The sequence below is a fragment of the Paramormyrops kingsleyae genome, chromosome 24 (genome assembly GCF_048594095.1).
Source record: "Paramormyrops kingsleyae isolate MSU_618 chromosome 24, PKINGS_0.4, whole genome shotgun sequence".
NCBI classification, from domain to species: domain Eukaryota; kingdom Metazoa; phylum Chordata; class Actinopteri; order Osteoglossiformes; family Mormyridae; genus Paramormyrops; species Paramormyrops kingsleyae.
In genome coordinates, this window is record NC_132820.1 from 19,788,106 (window position 1) to 19,814,364 (window position 26,259).

The 26,259-nt window shown below is 43.6% G+C and overlaps 1 protein-coding gene across 1 annotated transcript; it reads left to right on the plus strand.

Moving 5' to 3' along the window:
* Positions 1 to 504: 504 nt before the first annotated feature.
* Positions 505 to 22,316, plus strand: LOC111856231 (NLR family CARD domain-containing protein 3-like). Its single transcript, XM_072706304.1, has 8 exons — positions 505 to 564; positions 749 to 977; positions 1,134 to 2,853; positions 9,505 to 9,678; positions 18,522 to 18,638; positions 19,245 to 19,418; positions 19,535 to 19,581; positions 20,358 to 22,316. The coding sequence occupies exons 1-8, from the start codon at positions 508 to 510 to the stop codon at positions 20,942 to 20,944; spliced, it is 3,105 nt and encodes a 1,034-aa protein (XP_072562405.1). The 5' UTR covers positions 505 to 507; the 3' UTR covers positions 20,945 to 22,316.
* Positions 22,317 to 26,259: the final 3,943 nt, after the last annotated feature.

Consider the following 26,259-nt stretch of genomic DNA (forward strand, 5'->3'; position numbering starts at 1 on the left):
TTTAAGCATGGATCGAAAATAAATACTATTTTGTATCTTTTTAGGTCTGTTACCACTGCTCTTATACTCCAGGCTAGTGTATACTTCATTGTCAAAATGTGTTTGTGAAAATGCTGATATTGAAATTCTCAGGGTGTTTACTCAGTTTGTTGACAGGTGAATTAAATGCTATTAGTTTGCTCTGCTAATTAAGTTGAAAGCTAAAATCTGTTTGAAATCAAGTTAGTTTCTCTAAAAGTCATTGAATATAAAGGGCTACATAGCAAACTGTCTTTCTTGCCTGCTGTGTCTCTATGTATGGTGGAGCATGATATCACTGGTTTCCTTCTGCTGTTATGAGAAGATTGATGTTATGAAGCCACCCTAATGAATAAAGCTTAAAATGGCCATCCTACATCTTTTTAAATTAAAATACTAATACTAAAATACTAATACACTAGGTTATTCTTTTTGGCAGCAACAACATTTTAATGGAGAATCAACTCATTTCTCATTGACAGAGAGCAAATGGAAGAATGTAGTTCAGATCTCCATGATAAAGTTGGTTTATCTTCCATACTGAAGGTATGCATTTATTGCTGATATATGTTTTCTTAAGTGTTGTGTGAAATGGCTTCTATTTTGTATAGCTATACAATCAAAAACTAATCACATTAAAGGAAAGACATTCAAAACTACAACTCACAAATGAAACTATGTTAAAAGTATGGTGCAATTAGCAATAATTAACTGTGGCTATTTATTTTAGTCACTAGAGGAAAATGCTGTAAGGTTCCTGAAGGATGAGCTGAAGAAGATCACAAGGTACCTAGATCAGAATTACCCAGAATGCTCTGAGCCTCAGGTGGAGGAGGGCAATGACCTGGACAGTGATGGTCAGATGCAGAAGGCCTGTGGTAGAGAAGGAGCTCTGAAGATCACACTGTACATCCTGAGGACCATGGAGCAAAATGATCTCGCTGACAGGCTGGAGACGAGTAAGGGCTGTATCTCATTCTATGTGTGTTTGTTTGACACAGAAAAATAGTGCAATAAACTTCAGTTTATCATTTAACTTCATTTGGTTTAGTTTTGCTTGTATGAGGAAAAAGTTTTTTGAAAAGTCTGTGCATTTTCTTCTCATTTCATTTCAGGGCATCTTCTGTTACAGTGTCAGCACAGAATCAAATGTACCCTGAAGAAAAAATGTGAGAGTGTATTTGAAGGGAAAGCTAAGGAAGGACAGTCAACACTTCTCAGTGAGATTTACACAGAACTCCACATAACTAAAGGTGGGACTGGAGGAGTCAATGATGAACATGAAGTGAGACAGATTGAAACAGCATCCAAGAAAAGGCTAACAGAAGATACTACAGTCAAGTGCAATGATATATTTAAACCCTTATGTGGGCATGAGACACCTATCAGAACTGTACTCACTAAAGGGGTTGCAGGTATCGGGAAAACAGTCTCTGTGCAGAAATTTATTCTCGACTGGACAGAAGGAAAAGCAAACCAGGATGTTCACTTCATATTTGCTCTTCCTTTCCGGGACCTGAATTTGATTATGGATGAATACAGTCTGATTGAACTGCTTCACCACTTTGTCCCGGATCTAAAATCGGTTGAATCTGCTGTGCTGTTTAGGTTCAAAGTCTTGTTCATCTTTGATGGTCTAGATGAGTGTTGCCTTCCTCTAGATTTTCATAACAATGAGAGCTGGTTTGATGTGACAAAGAAAACGTCACTGGATGTGCTGTTGACTAACCTCATTAAGGGAAATCTGCTTCCAACTGCTTTCCTCTGGATCACCTCCCGGCCAGCAGCAGCCAATCAGATACCTCCTGAGTGTGTCCACCAGGTGACAGAGATACAAGGATTCAGTGATGCCCAGAAGGAGGAGTACTTCAGGAGGAGATTCAGTGACAAGAGCCTGGCCAGCAGGATTATCACACATGTGAAATCATCGAGGAGCCTCTTCATCATGTGCCACATACCTGTGTTCTGCTGGATTTCAGCCACTGTCCTTGAGAGGCTTTTTAGTGAAATTGACAGTGAAGAAATTCCAAGGACTCTGACTGAAATGTACACACACTTCCTGATCTTTCAGACAAGTTTAAAAAATGACAAGTACATGAAAAACAATGACATCAAGCGTAATATGTGCAGCAAGAAATTCCTTCTAAAACTTGGTAAACTGGCTTTTGACAACCTTGAGAAAGGCAATCTCATATTTTCTGAGCAGGATCTGGCAGGAAATGGCATTGATGTCACTGAAGCTTCAGTTTACTCTGGAGTGTGCACAGAAGTCTTTAAGGAGGAATATGGGTTGTATGAGGAGAAGGTGTACTGCTTTGTGCATCTGAGCATCCAGGAGTATCTCGCTGCTTTTTACGTGTTTCTGTCAAACTCATCACCTGACCTGCTGAAGACTGCAGTGGATAAGGCATTAGAGTACAAGAACGGACACTTTGACCTCTACCTCCGCTTTCTACTGGGCCTCTCAACAGACTCCAGTAAAACACTGTTACAAAGGTTGCTGGAACAGAGAAGAAAGAGATCACATGACATTAGGATAACAGCCCAATATATCAAGGGGAAAATACAGGAGAATTTATCTCCAGAAAGGACCATCAATCTGTTCCACTGTCTGAATGAACTCGGTGACAATTCTCTAGTAGAGGAAGTACAAAATTACCTGAATTCAGGACGTCTTTCAGCAGAAGACCTCTCACCTGCACAGTACTCAGCTCTGGCCTTTGTGTTACTGATGTCAGATGAGGAGCTGGATGTGTTTGATCTGAAGAAATTCATCAGATCAGACAAAGAGCATTGGAGGTTGCTGCCTGTGGTCCAGACATCTAGGAAAGCTCAGTAAGTAAGGATGTGAAAACATCTTGTTTGGCAGTAACACATTCACATGTTACGTTTAAAATATAGAAAATATACTCTATATTCCTCCTCGTAGATTAATAGCTGGGCTGAGACCCAGATTTTATAATAACTGGAGGTAGTGATGTAGTAAATAATAGTTGACAGTCTGTTACCATCCAGTATGCATCCTAACCTGCCATAGAAACCAAGAGGGCTCTTTATTGGGGAAGGGGGGTTATAAGTGAAATTATCCTTCATTTGCACAAGTACAGGTATATTGGAATGCTTCTCTTCTCACTCTCCATGAGAGACACAGACACATTTACAGGTGACACCAGGCTTAGGGTCACAGCACAGGGTCAGCTGACATCCAGCAGCCCTGGAGCTGGGGGTTAAGGGCCCAGAGACATGTGACTGTTCTGCTGAGTGTCTAACCAGCAATCTTCCAAACACAGGCACAGAAGTTTAGCCCTATGAGCCACACACCTGCCCCACAGACATGGTATGTGAGTATTACTGTCAGCAGGTGTGTCCATGCAATGGAGCCCAGAGCTGGGAGCTTCCAGAAGACTGCTGTCTCTGACTGCTCACTGACGCCCTCTGCTTCAAGATTCAAAGCATTTATTGTCATATGTACAGTAGAAAAGTGCATTTCTTTGTGCAATGAAATTCTTTCTTTGCTGTTCACACAAAATGCTGAGGTACAATATAATAGAAAAAATTGTAAATAAATACTTTGCAGTGTAATGTGCAAAAGAGCTTAATGTGAAAAAATTATAGTAAAGTAAAATCCTGTTATAGTGGACTCACTTATAACATAATATCATCTATAACAGATGAGGTTCGCTAGTCCTGACCGTGAGCCTTTACGAACATGTAGAAAAAGCATTGGATATAGCGGACTTGCATATAATGGAATTTCGCTTGTAATGGACAAACAATATGGTCCCCAGGGCCGCTTTTAGCTGTAGTTTTGTTCGGCTATAACGGACATGCAGCTCCGCCTACAAGGCACATGGTGTGCCGGTGATATCCAGCGCAGATACGTAGTCGGGATTATTAAGAGTCACGCATCTGGTCAGGTAAAGTTGGATTACTTCATGTACAATATAATAATCTATACCACAAGTGTGTCTGCTGGGGTGTGACATGAGTAAATGGTGTCCTGTAGTTGTGTTCTGGGCATACAGCAACTTTGGATATAACAGACTTTGGATATAATGGACTGTTTTGCCAGGTCCCTTGAAGTATATGGGATTTTACTGTATGAGGTAGTAGGGCTGGGCGATATCATACTGGTATTATATCACGCATGCGCAGTAATCACTAGTACTTCAGATGACATGCGCAACATTTGGCAGTGCGCCAGCTTTTCTGTGCTATACAGACATTTATTTACGCCCACAATTTAAGCAGCGTAGTATGGCTAAATTATTAATGAGGCTTTGTATCATTTGTTCTTCTCTTGTGATCTAAAAGCAATGAGGCTGCCACACACTGAAAAAAATCTACTGTAAAATAACAGTCGAAAGTCTGGCAGCAGGTGTGCTAGAGAAAACCTGTTAATGGTGAAAAACATTTTCACCAAATGTACATCAGCACTATTGGTCTTCAAGAGAATGGGCAAGTCCAGAAGCTGCAAAGAACAACAAACTTCATAGCCTGCATCAAAACAAGTATTAAAGATTTTCCCCCTAACTGCAATCTTTACAAAACCATCTTTTGTTGACAAACAACAAGATCCTATGAGAATCTACTGCTGTGCCCTATTCAACACCATCATGGTTAAAAGTTTAAACAAAGCCAGTACCCTGTCATGCTATGCAAATATACATCAGCACTATTGGTCAAATAAATTCGTTTTGTCATTCAAAGTAGGTCTAATAGGATTTTTTAAATTTCACGTAACGCTGTCAGTGAAATTTTATTTTATAGAGACGCAGCAGCAGCATCAACAGAAAAAAATTGAGGAATTTAAAACGTGGATGCTTAGCCTGTATATTCTTTAGGCTATTAAGCCCACTGATTCCTTAATTTTTAAGCCTATTTTTGTGTGGAATGCCATTGCCAAACCTGTCCGTTGTTGCTTATATGTTGCTTAAAAATAATTATTTTCTGAGTGGCAATGTTGCCGTTACTCATATTTCTTTTTGATATAAGGCTTCGGTTTAAGGTGACATTTGTTAGGCATGCAGATTATTTGTCCCTCTTTTAAATTGGAGCGAGCGTGGAGTGATTTGACTGAAGCGGGAGAAAATTTTAGTGGAGTGAGGAGCGGTGTTGAGCGGAGCGACTTAGTGCGAATTAGAGCGGAGAAGCGGGCGGAGCCAACAGCCTCATGAGCGAGGAGCGGAAATTCTCACTGCTCCACTCCGCTCACATGCTCTGATACAAAGCCTCATTAATAATTTAGCCATACTAAGCTGCTTAAATTGTGGGCGTAAATAAATGTCCGTATAGCACAGAAAAGCTGGCGCACTGCCAAATGTTGCGCCTGTCATCTGAAGTACTAGTGATTACTGCGCATGCGTGATATAATACCGGTATGATATCGCCCAGCCCTATGAGGTAGGTGATGATGTCCATTGATCATACTCCTGTCAGTTGTTAAGGAGTCTGATGGCAGTGGGGAAGAAGGAGTTGTTGAGGCGGGGAGGTTCTAGATTTCACACTTCATTACCTACCTCCTAAGGGGAGAAGTGTGAACAGTCCGTGTTGGGGGTGTGTGGGGTCTTTGAGGATGGAGGCAGCTCTCCTCTGGACTCTGCGGTGGTAGATGCTCTGCAAAGAGGGCAGCAGAGTCCTGATGATCTTCTCCGCAGTCTTCACCACTCTGCAGGCGTTTGCAGTCCATTGCTGTAGTGCTACCCAACCACACAGTGATGCAGCTGGTCATTGTGCTCTCTACAATGCAGCTGTAGAAGTTGCTGAGGATCTTGGTTGACATACTGAACTTCCTCAGCCTCCTCAGGAAGTACAGCTGCTGTTGAGCCTACTTGACCAGCTGTGTGGTGTTCAATGTCCAGGTGAGGTCCTCACTGATGTGGACGCCGAGGTACTTACAGTTTTTTACAATCGCTATGACAGTTTTTTCAAAACATTTAACAAGTTTCCTAAACTCTTAACACGGTTAGCACAACATCCGTCTTTGTAGGCTATAAAATTAACACATTTCTTGTTGCTTTGATACAAAATGCATAATGTTAACACCAATTTAAAATGCTTGAACTTCTTTTACACATAAGCTCAACCAAGACCAAAACAACGTAATTTTACAGTCAAATTTACAAATGCTTTAACACTGTATGTCAGAACAGATAACATCATGTTCTAAACATAACTTATATAGGCTAAAGTCAAAGTGAACAGCTGTTCATATTGTGAATTGAAACACCAATATATTCCCTGTATTTTATTCCATTGCCAATGAGAAACAGCTTATTGCAGTTATGCAAATAGATAAATCACAGCTGATTCCCATCTAGGAATCACACTCAGGTGTTGAGGTTTTTCCAATCACATGATCATATGTTCTAAAAGAGGACTCTTTGGGCTGATCTTATGTGGAAAAGGAACAATATAGAGCAACACAAAGAAAGAAACATGTCAATATTGTCAACATGGTGATTTACAAACATTTGTGAAAGAATGGGAAGAGTGAATTGAAGCATGATACTATCATGGAATGCCACCTTTGCAACAAATCAGTTTGTGAAATTTCTTCCCTGCTAGATACTCCATGGTCAACTGTAAGTTGTATTGCAAATTGGATGCATTTCAGAACAACAGAAACTTCCAAACTTCCTCGGGCATTAACCTCAGCACAAAATCTGTACGCCGGGAGCTTCATGAAATGGGCTTCCATGGCCGAGTAGCTGCATGCCTCACATTAACAAGCAGAATGCCAAATTTTGAATGGAGTGCTGTAAAGCACACTGCTTCTAGACTCTGGAGCAGTGGGAATGTGTTCTGTGGAGTGTCGAATCATGCTTCTCTATCTGGCAGTCTAATGGATGAGTCTGGGTTTGGCAGATGCCAGGAGAACGTTACCTGCCTGACTCCGTGTGCCAACTAAAGTTTGGTGGAGGAGGGATAATGGTATGGGGTTGTTTTTCAGGGGTTGGGCTAGGCTCCTTAGTTCCAGTGAAGGGAAGACTTAATGTTTCAGAATAGCAAGACATTCTGGACAATTCTATGCTTCAAACATTGTGGGAACACTTTGGGGAAGACCCTATACTGCTCCAGCATGACTGTGCCCCAATGCACAAAGCAAGGTCCATAAAGACATGATTGGGTGAGTTTGGTGTGGAAGAACTTGACTGGCCCTCACAGAGCCCTTGACTGGCCGTTTAGATAATCTGTTCAAAACAGTTAACTTTCAGGTCAAAACCTAATGAAATTTAGAGCACTGTCAATTGAAACATGCTGCATTTTGACAGACAAAGGACACTATGCACTTGCACTAACACAAATAATTGTGCTTTTAGCAGAAATTTCCTAATTTTGTTTTTGTTTGCTGCTTCGTTACCATCTACATCATCTATACGAATGAGGCCATGGAGTGTCCCTTTCCTTTTTGCAAGGCAACACAATGTAATCTGTGCAAAAACAGTGGGTATGGCAATACATATATTACAGTACAACATTTACATGTATTCATTTAGCAGGCACTTTTATCCAAAGCGACTTACAGTGAAGTACTGTATCTACAGGGACTGTCCCCCTGGAGCAAGTTGGGGTCAAGGGCCTTGCTCTGGGGCACAATGATGGCACCTCCTGGGAGTGAACTCACAATCTTCTGGGGTTCCTAATGGGAGCCCAGCCAGATCCCTAACTACTAGACCACCACCATCCCCCTAGATCAGAGATCTCCAAGTCCGGTCCTGGAGAGCTACTGTCCAGTAGGTTTTCTATCCTACCTGGCTTCTGATGAGCCACACCTGTTCCTGGTATTTACTTGAGTATAGGTGTCAGAAGCCAGGTAGGATAGAACAACCTACTGGACAGTAGCTCTCCAGGACTGGAGTTGGAGACCCCTGCCCTAGATCACCCCAAGCATTTTACAATGGTTGAAGCTGGAAAGCTGAATGAAAACACACACCAGCCTGAAATTTCAGCTAAGAACCTATCTAGGAATTTGTTTGGTTAGTGCCAAAATATTTACATACTGCAAAAAAGAAACAGCAACACTTACATGATTTCTAATGAAATATATTGCAGCATTTCAGAATTGGTTGGTATTACAGTTTTCACATGCAAAAGTAGTTCTTGTTTATTTTATTTTTACAATGCAACATGACAGTAATTTGTGCCAAACTGGAGGATACAGCCATACTTTATATATGTAATTTGCAATGCTGAAAGTTGTTAGTGTTTTTTAGCCCAATTAACATTGAGTGCCCCAGTAGTGTTGTTGGCTGACAGCATTTGTCATGGTTATGGCAGCATGAGTCACTTTTGGGTGAATTGTGAAACATTTTGGTGGTTGTAGGGCATTTTGCACCAAAGGTTAAGTGGTGTGCTCAGTTGTGTATTGGTACAGCCCACTGTGTTAAGTGTTTTGAAAAAGTGGACATGGTATTGAGACAAGTGTGAAAATGATCAGGAAAAACTGTAATAACCAGGCTGGATTTGTTTTTTGATAATCTGGGACCCAGATTTTATAATGACTGAGGGTAGTGATGAATTACAGAAACTCAGCCATTAAGTGGCAGACCATGTAATGTAACAGAGCAGGGTCGTCCGAGTGTCAAAGGCACATAGTGCATGAAAATCACCAATACTCTGCTGACTCAATGACTGCAGAGCTACAGACTTCCTCTGGCATTAACCGCAGAGCAAAAACTGTGCACCGTGAGCTTCATGGAATGGGCTTCCATGGTCGAGTAGCTGCATGCAAGCCTCACATCGCTAAGCATAATGCCAAGCATTGGATGGACAGCTGTAAAGCATGCTGCCACTGGATTCTGATGCAGTGGGAATGTGTTCTGTGGAGTGACGGCAGTCTGGGTTTGGCAGACGCCATAAGGACGTTTCCTGCCTGACTGCACTGTGTCAACTGTAAAGTTTGGTGAATTTAAAGTTTGAGGAGGGATAATGGTATGGGGTTGTTTTTCAGGGGTTGGGCTAGGCCCCAGTGAAGGCCCGTAGTTCCAGTGAAGGAAAAAGATATTTTGGACAATTCTATGTTTCAAACTATGTGGGAACAGTTAGAGGGAGGCCCTTTTCTGTTTCAGCATGACTGTGCCCCAGTGCACATAGGAAGGTCCATAAAGACGATTAGGTGAATTTGTTGTGGAAGAACTTGACTGGCTCACACAGAGCCCTGACCTCAACCCCACTGAACACCTTTGAGATGAACTAGAACAGAGATTATGAGCCAGGTCTTCACATCCAGACTTCATAAATCCTTTTCTGGATGAATGGGCAAAAAGTCCCACAGACACACTCCAGAATCTTCTAGAAAGCCTTTCCCGAAAAGTAGCAGCTGTTATAGCTGCACAGGGGGGACCAACTCCATATTGATTCCTATGGATTTAGAATGGGATGTCATAAAAATTCCTGTAGGTGTAATGGCCAGGTGTCCCAATACTTTTGTCCATGTAGTATATTCTGGTCTGAGTGTGTATAATAACACGGCTCCTTTTTCAGGCTGAACAGCTGTAATCTCACAGAGGAATGCTGTGAGGTGCTGGCTTCAGCTCTCAGATCAAACTCCTCACACCTGAGAGAGCTGGACCTGAGTGACAATGACCTGCAGGATTCAGGAGTGAAACTGCTCTTTGCTGGACTGGGGGCTTCACACTGTAAACTGGAGATACTGAGGTCAGTATTACTGGGTATTCCACACTATAAAATGAACATACTGAGGTCAGTATTACTGGGTATTTCCATTTTGTCCAAATCCCCCAAATAATCGGAAAGTGGATTCATCAGAGAAAATGACTTTACCCCAGTCCTCAGCAGTCCAATCCCTGTGCCTCCTACCCTCGCTATTAAGTAGTAGACTTGTAGTAGACTACAGCACACTGTAAGCTGTAGATCGGCACATAGTGAGCTGTAGATCACTACATGAGAAACTGTAGATCAGTACACTGTAACCTGTACATTGGGACATGATATGCTATAGATCAGCACTCAGTAGATCAGCACACGGTAAGCTGTAGATTGCCACATAGTACGCTGTTGATTGGCACACAGTAAGCTGTAGATTGCCACATGGTAAGCTGTAGGTGAGCACATGGTTTTTACAACTTTCAAGCAAAGAGTGGAAAATCCTTTACTGTTGAATTCCAGTTGTGCTTGACAAAAATAAACACTCTGTCAGTATGAAAGGTTTCAAGTTAAAGGTTAAAACTCAACCAAGTTATGGTTAGCTACAAACCTAGGTATCATTTTAGCTCCCTGCTTCCCCTGCAAAAAAACTAAACAAAAACAGCACAGCTGTTTTACACATGCCTTTCAAAAATGTATTTTAAATGTGTTCTAGAATTACATTGGTACCTCAGAACTTGAACTTAATCCATTCAGAACTTGGGTTTGATTCCTAAAAAGATTGAGTTCTGATCGAATTTTCCCCATAAGAAATAATGGAAAAACAATTATTGGTTCCCGGCCCCAAAAAATTACACCTAAATATGTTTTTTTAGCATTTAAAAACAAAATGAACAGGATAAAACAAGAAGAGCATATACTAAACACATCTAAGCACATTTATCAAAACAGTAATTTTGTCACACCGCGCGCAGGACAAGCGAGCAGGGAGCACGGAATCAGGGTTAGGCAGACAGAAATCCAAGAACACAGGGCTTATTGCTGGCAAACAAGGCACAACACAGAGTAGACTTCAGTGACAGGCCTGAGGAAACATACTTGCAAGCAGACTTAAATACACATGGCTAATTGGAAATAATGAGAAACAGCTGATGACATCGAGATGTCACACGAGGTTAACGAGGGGGGCGTGGCACACAGGAGGATCATACAAACTGGGCGTGACAAATTTGTAAAGTAAGAAAATAAATGTATCCAAACAATGTGCAATGGGTACCACGATATAAGGTACAGTGTATTACCTGATATTTTCAATAAAATCACCAAAAAACGACGCTATCACAGCGAATGCGAGGCTGAGACTGAAGCGTTACCCTTTGTTTCCACTGAGAGACGTGCCGCGTGACTCATTTCCCCGCACATTCACGGTTCGACTTCTGAGATTCAGATCGAGTTCTAGGTCATTTTTTTTTCGAACTGGTTGGTTCGACTTTTAAGAAATTCGAGTTCTAATGAGTTTGAGTACTGAGGTACCACTGTATTGTGAATACATTACTTTTTATGTACTGTAGCGGAATACATTCCTGAATACATTCATGGCAGAAAAGTGATGGTTATGATGCTATTTAGAACTTAGAATGTAGAACAGGTGGCCAATCTTATCTGCAAAGGGCCGGTGTGTATGCGGGTTTTTGCTGCAACTCCCTAATTAGAACACTAATTAGAGGACTGATTGGCTGAAGAGTCCTCACACCTGGGTTTGAACAGCTGACCTACAGGTTATCCCAAAAACCTACATACACACCGGCCCTTTGCGGGTAAGCTTATGTATCATCCCAGGAACAGGAAATGCTGAATAAAATACGTAAAGCAAAATTAGAATTAAATGAAATTATTCATAAAAAAAACACAATTCTTAGCACAAAGACTTCGCTGGCAAAATTATGAATATGGTAATAAATCAGGTAGATTTTTAGCTAACCATTTAAAAATAAATAAAGAAAAAACAACTATATGTGCTGTTAAAGACTCAACTGGGGATACAGTATATGACCCTGAAAGAATAAACAACACTTTCAGGGACTTTTACAAATCTTTATACTTACCACAGATAAACCCATCTAAAGACGAAATTGATCAGTTTCTTGATAGTATAACCCTTCCGAAATTATCAGATAATCAAACGATGGCACTGGATTCTCCGCTGACTCCAGGAAGCTTTGAACAGTATGCCCAATAATAAGGCTCCAGGCCCAGATGGATTTCCAGTAGAATTCTATAAAGAATTCTGGACAATTCTGTCACCAACATTCTACAGAATGTTGCAGGAAACCAAGGAAAATGGTAGACTACCACCAAATATGAATTCTGCCAACATTAGTCTCTTGCTAAAACCAGGCAAAGACCCTATATTGCCTACCAGCTATCGTCCAATATCCCTTATTAATGTTGACCTTAAAATAATCTGCAAAGCTCTCTCAAAAAGAATAGAGAAGATAACCCCTCACATAATTCATCCTGACCAAACTGGTTTCATAAAAGGGAGGCACTCATCAACAAACACACGTAGATTACTCAATCTGATAGACTATTCGTGCAATAAAAACCTTCAAATCATAATATTGTCTCTAGATGCAGAAAAAGCATTCGATAGAGTTAGTTGGAGTTTTTTATTTGCAACATTACACAAATTTGGTTTTGGAACCTCTTTTATAAACTGGTTAAAAATATTATATAGTTCCCCAAAAGCATGTGTTAGGACAAATGACCAAACATCCTCTAGCTTCTGTCTCAAGAGGGGCACCAGGCAGGGATGCCCTCTCTCCCCCTCACTGTTTGCAATTTTTATTGAACCACTAGCAGCAGCAATTAGACAGGCTATAGTGATTAAAGGCATCAAATGCAAGAATGTGGAACATAAGGTCAGTCTTTATGCGGATGATGTGTTACTCTTTCTCCAGCATTCACAAACCACTCTCTCTGAGGTAATTACATTAATAAACTCTTTCTCAAGAGTCTCAGATTATTCAATAAACTGGTTAAAATCTACAGTTCTTCCAATTAACTGCTTAAGAACATAAGAACATAAGAAATTTACAAACGAGAGGAGGCCATTCGGCCCATCAAGCTCGTTTGGGGAGAACTTAGCTAATATCTCAGAGTTGTTAAAATCTTATCTAGCTCTGATTTAAAGGAACCCATGGTTTTAGCTTCCACTACAATAGCAGGAAGACTATTCCATACTCTGACTACACGCTGTGTAAAGAAGTGCTTCCTCAAATTTGTTTTAAAATGTTCTCCCGCTAATTTCCACTTATGGCCACGAGTTCTAGTATTTAGACTAATATTGAAATAGTCATTTGGCTGAACAGCATCCAGACCCGTTAGAATCTTATAGACCTGAATCATATCCCCCCTTAGTCTCCTTTGCTCAAGGCTGAACAGATTCAGTTCCGCTAACCTCTCCTCGTAAGACATTCCTCTAAGACCAGGAATCATTCTCGTAGCTCTTCGTTGCACCTTTTCTAAGGCAGCAATGTCCTTCTTGAGGTATGGTGACCAAACCTGCACACAGTATTCTAGGTGGGGTCTTACCAAGGAATTATATAAGTGTAACATCACCTCCCTTGACTTAAACTCCACACATCTAGAGATATAACCCAACATTCTGTTCGCCTTTTTTATTGCTTCCCCACATTGGCGAGAGTGGGACATGGAAGCATCAACATACATACCGAGATCTTTCTCGTAATCAGCTACCTTTATTTCAGTGGAACCCATAAAATATCTGTACTGTATATTTCTGCTCCCTGCATGGATTACCTTCCATTTTTCTGTGTTAAATTTCATCTGCCAAGTATCAGCCCATTCGCTAATTAAATCCAGATCCCGTTGAAGCCTCTCTGCTGCTTGATTAGTATCTGCTACCCCGCCCACCTTAGTGTCGTCTGCAAATTTAACCAGTTTACTGTATGTATTCGTGTCAATATCATTAATGTAAATTAGGAACAATAGTGGTCCTAAAATTGAACCCTGCGGTACCCCACTATAAACGGAGGCCCACTGTGACATAGTGCCTCTAATAACTACTCGCTGCTTCCTATCAGTTAGCCAGTTTTTGATCCAAGCTGCCACAGTTCCTAAAATTCCTGCAGCTTTAAGCTTTAACAAGAGCCGTTTGTGGGGGACAACATCAAAGGCTTTCTGGAAATCTAAGTAAATCACATCATAGGCCTTTTTGTGATCAATTACACTTGTAGCTTCCTCAAAGAACTCAAGCAGATTCGTTAAGCAGGATCTACCTCTCCTAAATCCATGTTGGCTATCCTTTATAATGTTATTTGCATCTAGGTAATCTACCATTTTCACTTGAATTATAGCTTCCATTATTTTTCCAGTAATGCTAGTTAAACTGATTGGCCTATAGTTTGCTGGATTACTTCTATCCCCTTTTTTGAATATGGGTGTTATATTAGCATGCTTCTTTCAGAACTCTTCCTCCACTCCACTGCAATCTGGGGATATTAAATATTTAGGTATTAATGTTTCACCTAGGCTGGCAGACTTAACTAAATTAAACCACATCCCACTTTTAAAGAAGGTAGAGGATGAGCTGGTTAGATGGAAGTCCCTGCCCATATCACTCATGGGAAGGGTTGCATCAATAAAAATGATGGTGTTACCAAGAATTAATTATTTATTTGCAATGATTCCAAGTAAACCATCACCTGACTGGTTTAGATCTCTGGACTCCGCCATCTCTAAATTCCTTTGGAAAGATAAACCACCGCGTATTAGCTTAAAAACGCTGCAAAGGACCATGGACAAAGGAGGAGTAGATCTGCCTAACTTTCACCACTACTTCTTAGCCAACAGGCTTCAAAACATCTCAGGATGGCTAAAACATACCCTCTTAGATGAACCTTGGCTAGACGTAGAACAGGCACTATGCAATAACATAGAGATTTCAGATCTACCATTCATTAGCTCAAACATTAAACGACATGAATGCTTCAAAAGCATCAGTATCAGCTCTTCTCTGACAGCATGGTGGGAGTTTCTTAAAATGACTGAGTCTTCATTAATCCCATGCAAACGTACTCCCATCTAGAACAACCCTGACATACTACTAAACAATAATATGATAAATTTCCCGGATTGGAGTTGTAAAGGTATTAAATACTTGGAACATATATTCGAAGAAATAGACTTTATCCCCTTTGACTTATTAGTTAAAAGACATGGGATTAACAAGAATAGATTTTTAGAATATCAACAAGTTAAATCTATAGTAAAAAGGAAATTCAAGTCTAATCAAATCAAATTACAAATACCACCAAGGGTGGCAGAATTCCTTAATCTCAAAACCCCCAAATTACTGTCTAAAATATACAGGACACTTTCCAAAATGGATGATTCAATATCCCTTCCTATTGCAAAATGGGAGGCAGATTTATCAATCAGCTGGAACCACAATTTCTGGTCTAAGACATGCTTAAAAACCTTTGAACTGATTAGAAGTCCCAATTTACAATTAATACAATACAAAATCCTGCATAGAGTGCACTATACAGGGCATCGGATGTTCAGGATGGGTTTTACATCTTCTAACAGCTGCTCACACTGTCAAGGGGATACACCTGACAATTACATCCATGCTCTTTGGTTCTGTCCACCTGTTCAGATGTTTTGGCGCAGGATTTGTGAGGACTTATCAAAGTGTCTGAAATGTACCATTCCAGCCTCTCCTTCAGTCTGCTTGTTGGGCGACCTAGATGGTGTCACTACCGAGATTAACACAACCCACGTGGCTTTCACCGCTTTATGCATTGCTAAGAAGACTGTCCTCATGAACTGGAAAAATAAAAATAACCTTAATATCAACCAATATAGAGAGAGTTTGCTGGACCATATTAGTCTTGATACAGCTTCTGCCGCCACATTAGACCAATCTCTCTGGGCTCCTTTTATCAGCTCCATCACCTAGTGGCGGTGGGGGGTCGCAGGTTTGTCCCGCTTCGGTCTTTGTTGTTGGTGTGGGGGGGGGCCTATGGGCTTGGGGTGTTTGGGGGTTCCCTGGGGGGGGGGGGGGGTTTCTGGGGGGGTTCGGCGCTGGGACTGCGGTCCTGGCCTGGATGGGGCCTTGGTGGCTCTTGGGTGGCGTCTTTCTGGCGGCTGCATGCAGCGCTGCTGGGGTAGCCTGTGCCGGCGGACGTAGGTTGCCGGCCTGGCGGCCGTGCTGCTCCTGGGTGGGTCCGGGGTGGGCTTGGGGTTCTGGGGGCGCTCTGCCTCTGGGCTGGGGTTCCGGCTGGGCTGGGGGGGCTTGGGTCCTGGTGGGTGGGTCGCCGGGGTGTGGGCTGGCGCGTGCACTAGGGCCCGGCCCCGGCGCGGGGACCTTCGGCGCATTGGAGGGGCTGGGGGCCTCTTTAGCTGGCGGGGAGGTTGTTACCATCTGTCCGCAGGTGGTCCCTGCCTTAGGGGTATCCTCTCTGCGGGGGTGGGGGGGAATCCAATAGAGTAGGAGAATGGACCCAACTTGGGTGTCTATTGTCTTATGTAGTCTGGGAGTTGACTGAATGGTGGGGTGGGTGTAGTTTTTCCCTCTGTGGTGGGGTCTGGTTGGCTGCCCTGGGCTCTGTGGTGCCCGGTGGTGCCGTTGCTCTGGGCCCCCGGACTGGATGGGCCTCGGCTCTCCCGCCCTGGGTGGATTTCGGGGAACGGGGGTGCTTATGGGGGTCAGTGGGGGGGCTGGCTCCAGAGGGGGGGTACTTTGCCCCCCCCGATCCTTTCCTCCCCATCCCTAATTGCTTCCCTCCTCCCGCTCCGTCACCCCAACACACATATAGGGCTTTGAGGTGCAGGTGCGTCGCTGGGATGCAGGGGAGGTATTCCTCCTCTGTCCCCCCCGTGACCACCTGTGTCTCAATCACACATCACAACTTAGACACTCTCATTACTTACTCTCTCATGACACATACATTTAGGGCCTTGGGGGCACAAGGAATGGCGTCCAGAGGGCGGTCTGTTCATTCAGCCTTACCTCTGGTGCCAGTGCCCACTTCTCAATTTTAAGTTGCACATAGACATTGAGGGTTCTGGGGAGGGGCCGAGCTGACACCAGCTGCTGATTGGCAGAGGGTGGTTAGCACCATGCCCTTCCCCTGTTTTAAAGCACTTTAGAACAACACGCACCAACACCACATATGAGCGGGCGGAGGGAAGCATGGGGTCTTTTCACACCCCCGTTCTCTGTTCACCATCTGGGGCCGGGGGCTGGGAGGAGCTGGCCATCCGGTCGGGGTCTGGGCTGGTGGGCTTCTCGGCTGCTGTGGGGTCCGGGGTGGTCTTCTTGTCCCCATGCCAGAGGAAAAAAGGGATCCATCTCCGAGGTCTGGTGGCGGATTGCCCTTCTGGGGGCAGTGGTGCCTAGATCTCGGAGTATAGAGTATATATGGGGAGTGTGAGTGTGTGTACGGCGTTCATTTCTGTGTCTTCATGTTGGGCGAATGGGTGAATATTTGTTTATGTGTGCATGAGGGTGGGAACGTATGCTTGTGTATGTGTACGCCTGTTTTTCTATACGTATGTGTCAGGTTGGGTCTTAGACTCCACCTGAAATAACATCTCAGGCTCTATTCCCCCCTGCCACACTCCCTGCTGGTGGATGAGGCCCCCGGCTGCCGATGCGTTGGTGGTTCTCGATGTCCGGGGCTGGATGCTCTGGTGTGTGCTGGCTCACTCTCGGCGGTTGCCTGCCGGGACCTGGCCCTTCCGGTTCTGTCGGGGCCCTGGCTGGGGGGTCCCTTGGATCTCTGGGCCCGGGGTCCGGTCTGCCCTGGTGTGGCCGGCCGCCGGCGGGGCCTGCGTGCTCGTCGCCACGGCCCCCTGGGGCTCCTGCGATGTGGCTGCCGGATGGCCCCCCTCCGGAGCGCTCCTCTGCCCTTTTCTCGGTGGGGGCTGCAATTGTCCCTGCTGTGGTCCTCCTGGGGTTCCCGTGCCCTGGTGGGCCTCTGGATATCTGGGGCCCGGGTCTCCTCCGTGTCGACTTCATGTCCTGGGTGGGCGGGGCTGTGGCTCCCCACACACACTACTAGACAATTACATGGAGAAACCTTAGGAACACCAGCGCGCTGACACACACAGGTGTGCACACAGGTGCTCACAGACACATGCTCACGGACACACACTGTCTTGATCGGCTGTTGTTTCTGGGCATGGGTTGTAAGGCTGGTTGTGTGTGCTGTTCAACAACATTTAACGTTTGATGGTCGTTGTGATTAGTACAGATGTTGTATGTTGTCTTTCTCTTTTCAGCAGACATGGAAGCAGATTATCTGTTTTGTTTTTTCTTGTTTTTTTTTTTTTTTCTTTGTTTTTTTTTCTGTTTTCTTTCCATTCCTCTCTCTCTCCCTCTCTCTCTCTTCCCTCCTTCTCCTTTGTCCCCCCCCTCCCTCTCCTTCTTTTGAGGAAGTAAATAAAAATATAAAATAAAAAAAAAAAAAATAATAATAATAATAAAAAAATAAATAATAATAAAATAAATAAATAAATAAATAAATAGATACAGATAAAGTAGTCCTCCGCAGAGGGGGGGTGGAGGAGGGAATATAAAAAAAAAAAAAAGATTGGCCACCCCTGATGTAGAGTTTCACACAAGTTGTGGATAAAAATATAATAGACACCAATCAACACCGGGGTGAGTGTTAATATGCTTTTTTATATACTGTACAATAAATTACTTTAATAACCTCTGTGTGATGGCTACGATGGCTCACTTTAATGTAACATACAGTGCACCAGTGCAAAAGGTGGTTTTATATTTGTTTCATTCTCTTAAGGGTGGACCGGTGTGAACTCACAGAAAAATGCTGTGATGCACTGGCTTCATCTCTCAGATCAAACTTCTCACTCTTGAGAGAGCTGGACCTGAGTGACAATGACCTGCAGGATTCAGGAGTGAAGTTGCTCTCTGCTGGATTGGGGGATTCACACTGTAAACTGGAGATACTGAAGTCAGTATTACTGGATATTCTACACTGTAAACTGGAGATACTGAGGTCATTATTACTGGGTATTCCACACTGTAAACTGAACATACTGAGTTCAGTATTACTGGGTATTCCACACTATAAACTGGAGATACTGAGGTCAGTATTACTGAGTATTCTACAATGTAAACTGGATATCCTGAAGTCAGGATTTCTGGGTATTCCACAGTGTAAACTGGACATACTGAGGTCAGTGTTACTAGTTATTCCACACTGTAAATTAGATACTAAGGACAGTGCTTTCAAACACTCTATACAATGGCTCAGTGAGTAAATCTGCTGATCCTGAATGCAAGTTGTCCAATTATAGTCTGTGCCAGTACCATTATACTATAAAGCATATTATATCAAAAATCACACCCTGTTTTGAAATAATTCACCGAATAATACATTCTTTTATTTTGGGTACCTGCTGCATGGGCACCTTCCTGTGTGACATCAGCTGCTTGTCAGCTATGAGAGATGAATCACTCCTGTAATCAGCTCTCACTCTGACTATCATTTATTGAAAGGAGTTATATTGAAGAGGTGATCTTAATTATCAAAGTGTTTTTGTCTGTTTCTCTGCAGGCTGTCAGGTTGTAGAGTCACAGAGAGAGGCTGTTCTTTCCTGGCTTCAGCTCTGTGGTCAAACCCCTCACACCTGAGAGAGCTGGACCTGAGCTACAATCACCCAGGAGACTCAGGAGTGAAGCTGCTCTCTGCTGTACTGGAGGATCCCAGCTGTAGACTGGAAAAGCTCAAGTGAGTACAGAGTGTGTGTCTGTCACTGTGACAGATATTTATACATGTATGTAGAGAATATGCAACAATTCAGTAAAAGAATACAGCAGTGCTATGTCATTCTGCTTCTCCTATAGTGTGGACCACAGTGGAGAGTGCAGGACCAGACCAGGCTTACAGAAATGTAAGTGTTTTTGCATGTTTTTAGTAATAATACCATTATACTACATTATGAATGTTTCCACACAGTTAGCAGATATCTCCAAAATACTATTAATTAATTTATCAGTTTTTAAAAAATAAACTGTTGGGTTTTGGTTTACAAATGACTGGTTTCTTAAATAAAAATAAAAGTCTGGGAATTTCTGTACAAACAAATACTTTATAGCTGCTCATATCATCTTTGTATTTGTGTGAGAGTGTAACAGGGATAAACTACAGTTTGATATAGCTGTACACCATTCACATTTGTTCTTTATGCACATGTGCTGAGTGTACGCGTTTCCTTTTTGAGATTCGTTAGTATTGTTCTAATTCAGTACCTATAGTCTTCCCCAAACCTGTGGTGATATCGGACTCTCTCTGTGGTCAACAATACTGTGAGGTGCTGTGTGTTTTTAAGTGAATTTTTGTTATTGTTATTATCATACAGTACAAATAAAAGTAAATATGGTACTGTGCTGTACCTCGAGCTGACAAACCGTGTCACAAAATAGCGCGCTTTCATTATTACAAGCCATTCTATTTAACCCAAATTTTTTATATGACCATTTGTATGGCAGTCTATTCGTAAGTACAAGCTGTCCAAATGTTGGGCGTTCTTAACTCGGGGGCTGCCTGTACCTGAATTCCAATTTTGGAGGGGAAGCTGTGCTGTTTCTCTATTGTAGAGAAGAATAAAATACAGGCTAAAGCACTGCTCTGCCTGATGATCTTAGCGGCTCTTCATCCTGCCTACAGACTCCTGCCAGCTGACACTGGACCCCAACACAGCACACAGACACCTGTCTCTGTCAGGGGGGAACAGGAAGGTGACATGGGGAGCTGAGCAGCCATATCCTGATCATCCAGAGAGATTTGATGGCTGGTACCAAATTCTGTGCAGAGAGAGTCTGACTGATCGCTGTTACTGGGAGGCTGAATGGGGTGGAGATGGAGCCTGGATAGGAGCCCTGATAGGAGTGACTTTTAAAGGAATCAGGAGGAAAGGAGACAGTTATGGTTGTGGGCTTGGAGCTAATAACAAGTCATGGATTCTATGCTGTGATCCTCGCAGTTACTCTGTCCAGCACAATAATGAACAGACTGTCATACCCATAGAGCCCTCAGGCTCCCGCAGAGTAGGAGTGTATCTGGACTGGGAGGCTGGTGTTCTGTCCTTCTACAGAGTCTCATCTGATGGACTGATCCTCCTGCACAGGGTCACCTCCTCATTCACTGAGCCCCTTTATCCAGGGTTTGGGGTTTATCCAGACTCCTCAGTCTCACTGCACATGCTGGGAATAGGGCTCTGCCATATCATACCATCCACCATAACACCAGTATAAATTTTTACGTAATAAAGTGTCATATAGCAATGCATTTAGCACTGACAATAACAAATGTCAGGGTCAGTGCTTGTCTAGCCCTGCTCCCATGTGCTTTTTCCCTGTTATGGTCAGTAGTTCCTACTGGCCACTCTTTTAGTCAAAGGTTTGAGACTAACCTCACCTGTTTTGTAACAGTTTATTTTTCAGTTTATTCCTCATTTGGTGTTTCTGTCTTTGCTTTTGTTATTGCACCACTTCTTCCTTGTTTTATTGTATTCTGCTTATATGTTGTTTAGTATTCTTAGTTTTCTGATTGTTGGAGTTCCCTGGTTCTGTCTCCACTATTGTATCTCGCCCCACCTGTTCCTTGGTGAGAGTAAGTTGTATGAGAGGCAAAGAACATGATGAGCAAGTAGCAAGGACAGAAAGAAATATAAAATAAGAAATATGAAAGCTATAAATTGGTGAACTAAATTAACATAATTAAATAACAACAAATTAACTAGGAAAATCCCTCATAGTTTTATCCTGTGTGTCCAGTTTCATTAATATACCTCTGTTTGTCTTGGAACTGCAAATGGGTCTTCACCTTTTTTTCCCCACCTGAGCCATGCCACGCCATGACAAATTAATATTTTTCTATAGATTAATCTATTTTTTTTTACTAGTGATTCGATTAATCTAAATGGTCAATTTTCCTTCAGACAACTGACTGTGTCAAAGTTAATTTTATTTGATAACAACATACTGTATGTTAATGTAGGGTTTTAGATAATGGACACTGGTTTTTCAGCACTATACAGAAAGCATTTGTTATTACAAATCAAAGCTAGTGTTCTTCACAACGAATCTAAAGCTATGAATCTCATGTGTCTGCCAGCTGGATACCTAGTTAATTCTTAAAGTGTTTACTTGTACAGTTGCAGCACTGACATTCTAACTTACCTCATTTCATGGTTTATTTGATTTATATTTGCACAAGAAATGAAAAACAATGCAACATTCCCAGCACTGATATTCTGCCTCATTTGACAGGAAGTTTATTTTCATAAGCAATAAGTTTTTACATTTTGTTTGGATTGCTGCTATTGTTTTAAATTTGTACTTAAAATTTGAGGTTATTTAATTACATTACAATATTGTGCCTCTGAAGAATTACAAGGCTTAAGTTACAGTCATTTTTGTTAAACTTAAGTGTTAAGCTGCTTTACTTAAAATTTACAGGAACAACATTACTGTCATGACCTGCTCGTATGATCCCTCATTACCTCATGTGAAACCCTGATTGTTCCCAGCTGTTTGATGTTATTTCCTGCTTGTCCTGTGTATTTCAGTCCGCATTCGAATATGTTTCCCTAACGTTACCTGTGAGTAAAGTCTGTGTCCCATAATAAACCCTGTTTGCCCGCATCTACGGCTCCCGTTGCTTGCTTGCCTGCTTATCCAAAACTCACCGCAACAGAATAACAGACCTCTCTGAAGATTCACCTCCGCAAGTGGAGTGGCAATGCATCAACTTGATTCAGGAGGTAGTGTATATTCAACCTGCTTTTTCCCAAACTCGCATTTGGATTTCTTCACTCTCAACTCGCTCTCCTGGAGTCTCTGTAACACCTTCTGCAGCTGCTGTAAGTGCTCTTGTTCAGTCTTCCCTGCAATTAACAAATCATCTAAATTTTGTTACGATCCAGTCTAGGGTTGGACCGCAACAAAGTGAAAGGGAAGGAGGGATTGGGGAGGACAGGACAACTAGGGCTAGGAGAAGGGAACACGGGACACAGAGGGAGTCTTTTTTTATAGTTTTTTTTATAGTTTTTCACAAACACAGTACAAACACTAGGTGTAACGAACGTCAGGAGTGACAAAGGCCAAAGAAACAAACAAAAGCACATCTACCGAGTAACCCAAGCTGAGCTACCTAAGTGAACACAAAGAAAATGGTGAAACGAAACAACAATGCCTAAATCTATCTCCCTGACCAAACAAACAATAATCCCCACGTTAACGAATAAACCAAAAAGGCAGACACTCCCTACACACCTAGTGAACACGAAACACCAAGCCGAGGCAAAGGTATCAAAAGGGAAAACCGAGAGGCGAAGTCGAAACACAGGCGAAAGTCCAAAACCAATCAAGCAATCAGAAACCAAGGCGAAAGTACAAATAAGGGCGAGGCGAGAATCGGAAGTCAAGGGCAAAACAGTCATACACAATCAATCAATAAAGCAAAAGCGAACAAAGAGCGAGCTAGCAGGCGAGAAGCAAGTAGCGGGCAACGAAGGGACGAAGCGGCGAACTCTTCAGCCGGTGAACCGGAAACGGCTCCGAGGGCAAGGGAGGCGGGGTCAGGTCCTGAGGGCGGAGTCGAGGGGGCGGGTGACCAATCGGCGAGTGGGCAGGACGTCCGAAGGATCTGCAGGCATCCTCCTAAACTTACGGCACATATCCCTTACGGCACGTAACCCAAACTTACGGCACGTAACACCCCCCCACACAAGAGTGAACCCACACGGGTCACCAAAATACACAGATCCCAAACAAAAAAAACCACAAAATAAACATAAGAAAACAAACAGAACGGAACTTCAGGGGAGGTAACAGAGTTATTAGGATCCGGGGTCACAGACTCAATCTTCGAAGGTTTATCAAGCACCGGCACGGACATGAACGTGTCCTCGAGGTCTATGTCAGCGAGCTGGCGCCGCTGTGCACGAGTAAGCACACACGCAGGAAACACCGTCGGGTGTTCCACCGCCACATCATTTTCACATAGCACAGGGTCCAGAACGACTTCGGGTAGAGGAACGATTCTCTTCCCCGCTATGTCATTCCCAAGAATAAATGTAATGCCCGGGACAGGTAACTGGGGCTGGACAGCTACTCGCACGTATCCCGAGAAATCGGGAGTACATAAATAAACAGTATGCAGGGGAACTCCAGCCACACATAAATCAATTCCCTGCACTAACACATCCGTACCACAGTACGTATTGACAGACAGGGGAATAACCCCTTCCACCAAGAAGGACTGAGCGGCTCCCGTATCCCGCAGGATGGTCACAGGGTGCCGAGCATCCATCTCACTGAGCGAAACCAAACCAGGAAATACAAACGGTTCGAAAGCAGCATCAACACGAGAGGAGGAGGGCGAAGAACTGTTGGGGCAGGTAGCAACATTCACTTTTCTAGCTGCTGTGCGAGCTTCCTTGCGCTTTAACGCAGGACAAACAGATATGATATGGCCCACCTCGTGGCAGTAAAAGCACTCGCGTTTCTCCACGGGTGGTGGAGACGATGCTGACGAGGGGGAGGATACAACTGGACGAGTTTTACGAGGCAAAGGAATCGGAGCAAACACAGTTTTGTGGGTCAAAACGAACTCGTCAGCGAGGGTGGCAGCTTCAGTTAGCGAAGTGACCTTTTGCTCATTCAAGTACACTACCACTCGATCAGGAACACAGTTCTTAAATTCTTCTAACAGGACCAGTTCCTTAAGCTGGTCGTGGTTAAACACACCACTAGCGCCGCACCACTTATCAAATAAGACGGCTTTCTCGCGTGCGAACTCCACGTATGTTTGGCTGGCGGATTTGGGAAGATTTTGAAAGTTCTGCCGATAAGCTTCCGGCACTAACTCATAAGCGCGAAGCACAGTAGCCTTCACAATGTCGTAATCCAGGCTCTGCTCTAATGCAAGAGCCGAACAAACCTCCTGTGCCTTACCCACAAGCTTACATTGCAGTAACAATGACCAGAGATGTTTGGGCCAGTTCAACGTCATGGCAATGCGCTCGAAAATGGAAAAGTAGGCGTCTACCTCATTTTCCCGAAACACAGGAACAAGACCGATGTGTCGGCTCACATCAAAGCTCGATCTACCAATTTCCGGGGAGACAGGCGAGCTCAAGGGAGACCGGGGACGGGGTCTAGGAGCGTCTTGGGCGTCAGCCTGGTCTCGGGCGGAGCGAGCTGCGGGTGGAGGCGTACCTGGTGTGGGTGCTTTACGCGGAAGAGGCATCGGTTTTTGGTCGCCCATGCTCATCCGACGTAACTCCAGCTCCTTCTCAGCCTCCATCTCCATAGCCCGGACACGGAGTAGCTGAGCCTGGTACTCCTGTCTCTTAATCTCAAGCTCGAGCTCCCGTAGCTTAATCGTCAGCAGTAGGTCCTCCCTGGTTGAGCGGGGATCCCCAAGATCCATGCGGTGTCCACTCTCTGGATCGTCGCTGCTGGCCTCCGCTACAGCAGACATCCGAACCGGGGTGGCAGCAACACTAGGGGATCCACCCAACTCAGGCAGTATACCTTGCTGAACCAATTCATCGAGCAAAAATTTCTTAACGACCCGTTTGGAAGCCTCAGCGGGAACCAAAATGTTAAAGAAGTCTGCTATCTGTAGCAGATCATCCTTGCGGCACACATCAAATTGTTCGAGTGTGGGGTAAAGGGTGAACGCAACAAGGTCGAATTGGGCCATCACGATTACTGCAATTACCACAACACCCCCCCACACAAAAAAAATCCGCCAGACAAGCACGAAAAGGAAAGAAGGAAAGGACGAGCCCCCAATTTTGTTACGATCCAGTCTAGGGTTGGACCGCAACAAAGTGAAAGGGAAGGAGGGATTGGGGAGGACAGGACAACTAGGGCTAGGAGAAGGGAACACGGGACACAGAGGGAGTCTTTTTTTATAGTTTTTTTTATAGTTTTTCACAAACACAGTACAAACACTAGGTGTAACGAACGTCAGGAGTGACAAAGGCCAAAGAAACAAACAAAAGCACATCTACCGAGTAACCCAAGCTGAGCTACCTAAGTGAACACAAAGAAAATGGTGAAACGAAACAACAATGCCTAAATCTATCTCCCTGACCAAACAAACAATAATCCCCACGTTAACGAATAAACCAAAAAGGCAGACACTCCCTACACACCTAGTGAAACACGAAACACCAAGCCGAGGCAAAGGTATCAAAAGGGAAAACCGAGAGGCGAAGTCGAAACACAGGCGAAAGTCCAAAACCAATCAAGCAATCAGAAACCAAGGCGAAAGTACAAATAAGGGCGAGGCGAGAATCGAAAGTCAAGGGCAAAACAGTCATACACAATCAATCAATAAAGCAAAAGCGAACAAAGAGCGAGCTAGCAGGCGAGAAGCAAGTAGCGGGCAACGAAGGGACGAAGCGGCGAACTCTTCAGCCGGTGAACCGGAAACGGCTCCGAGGGCAAGGGAGGCGGGGTCAGGTCCTGAGGGCGGAGTCGAGGGGGCGGGTGACCAATCGGCGAGTGGGAAGGACGTCCGAAGGATCTGCAGGCATCCTCCTAAACTTACA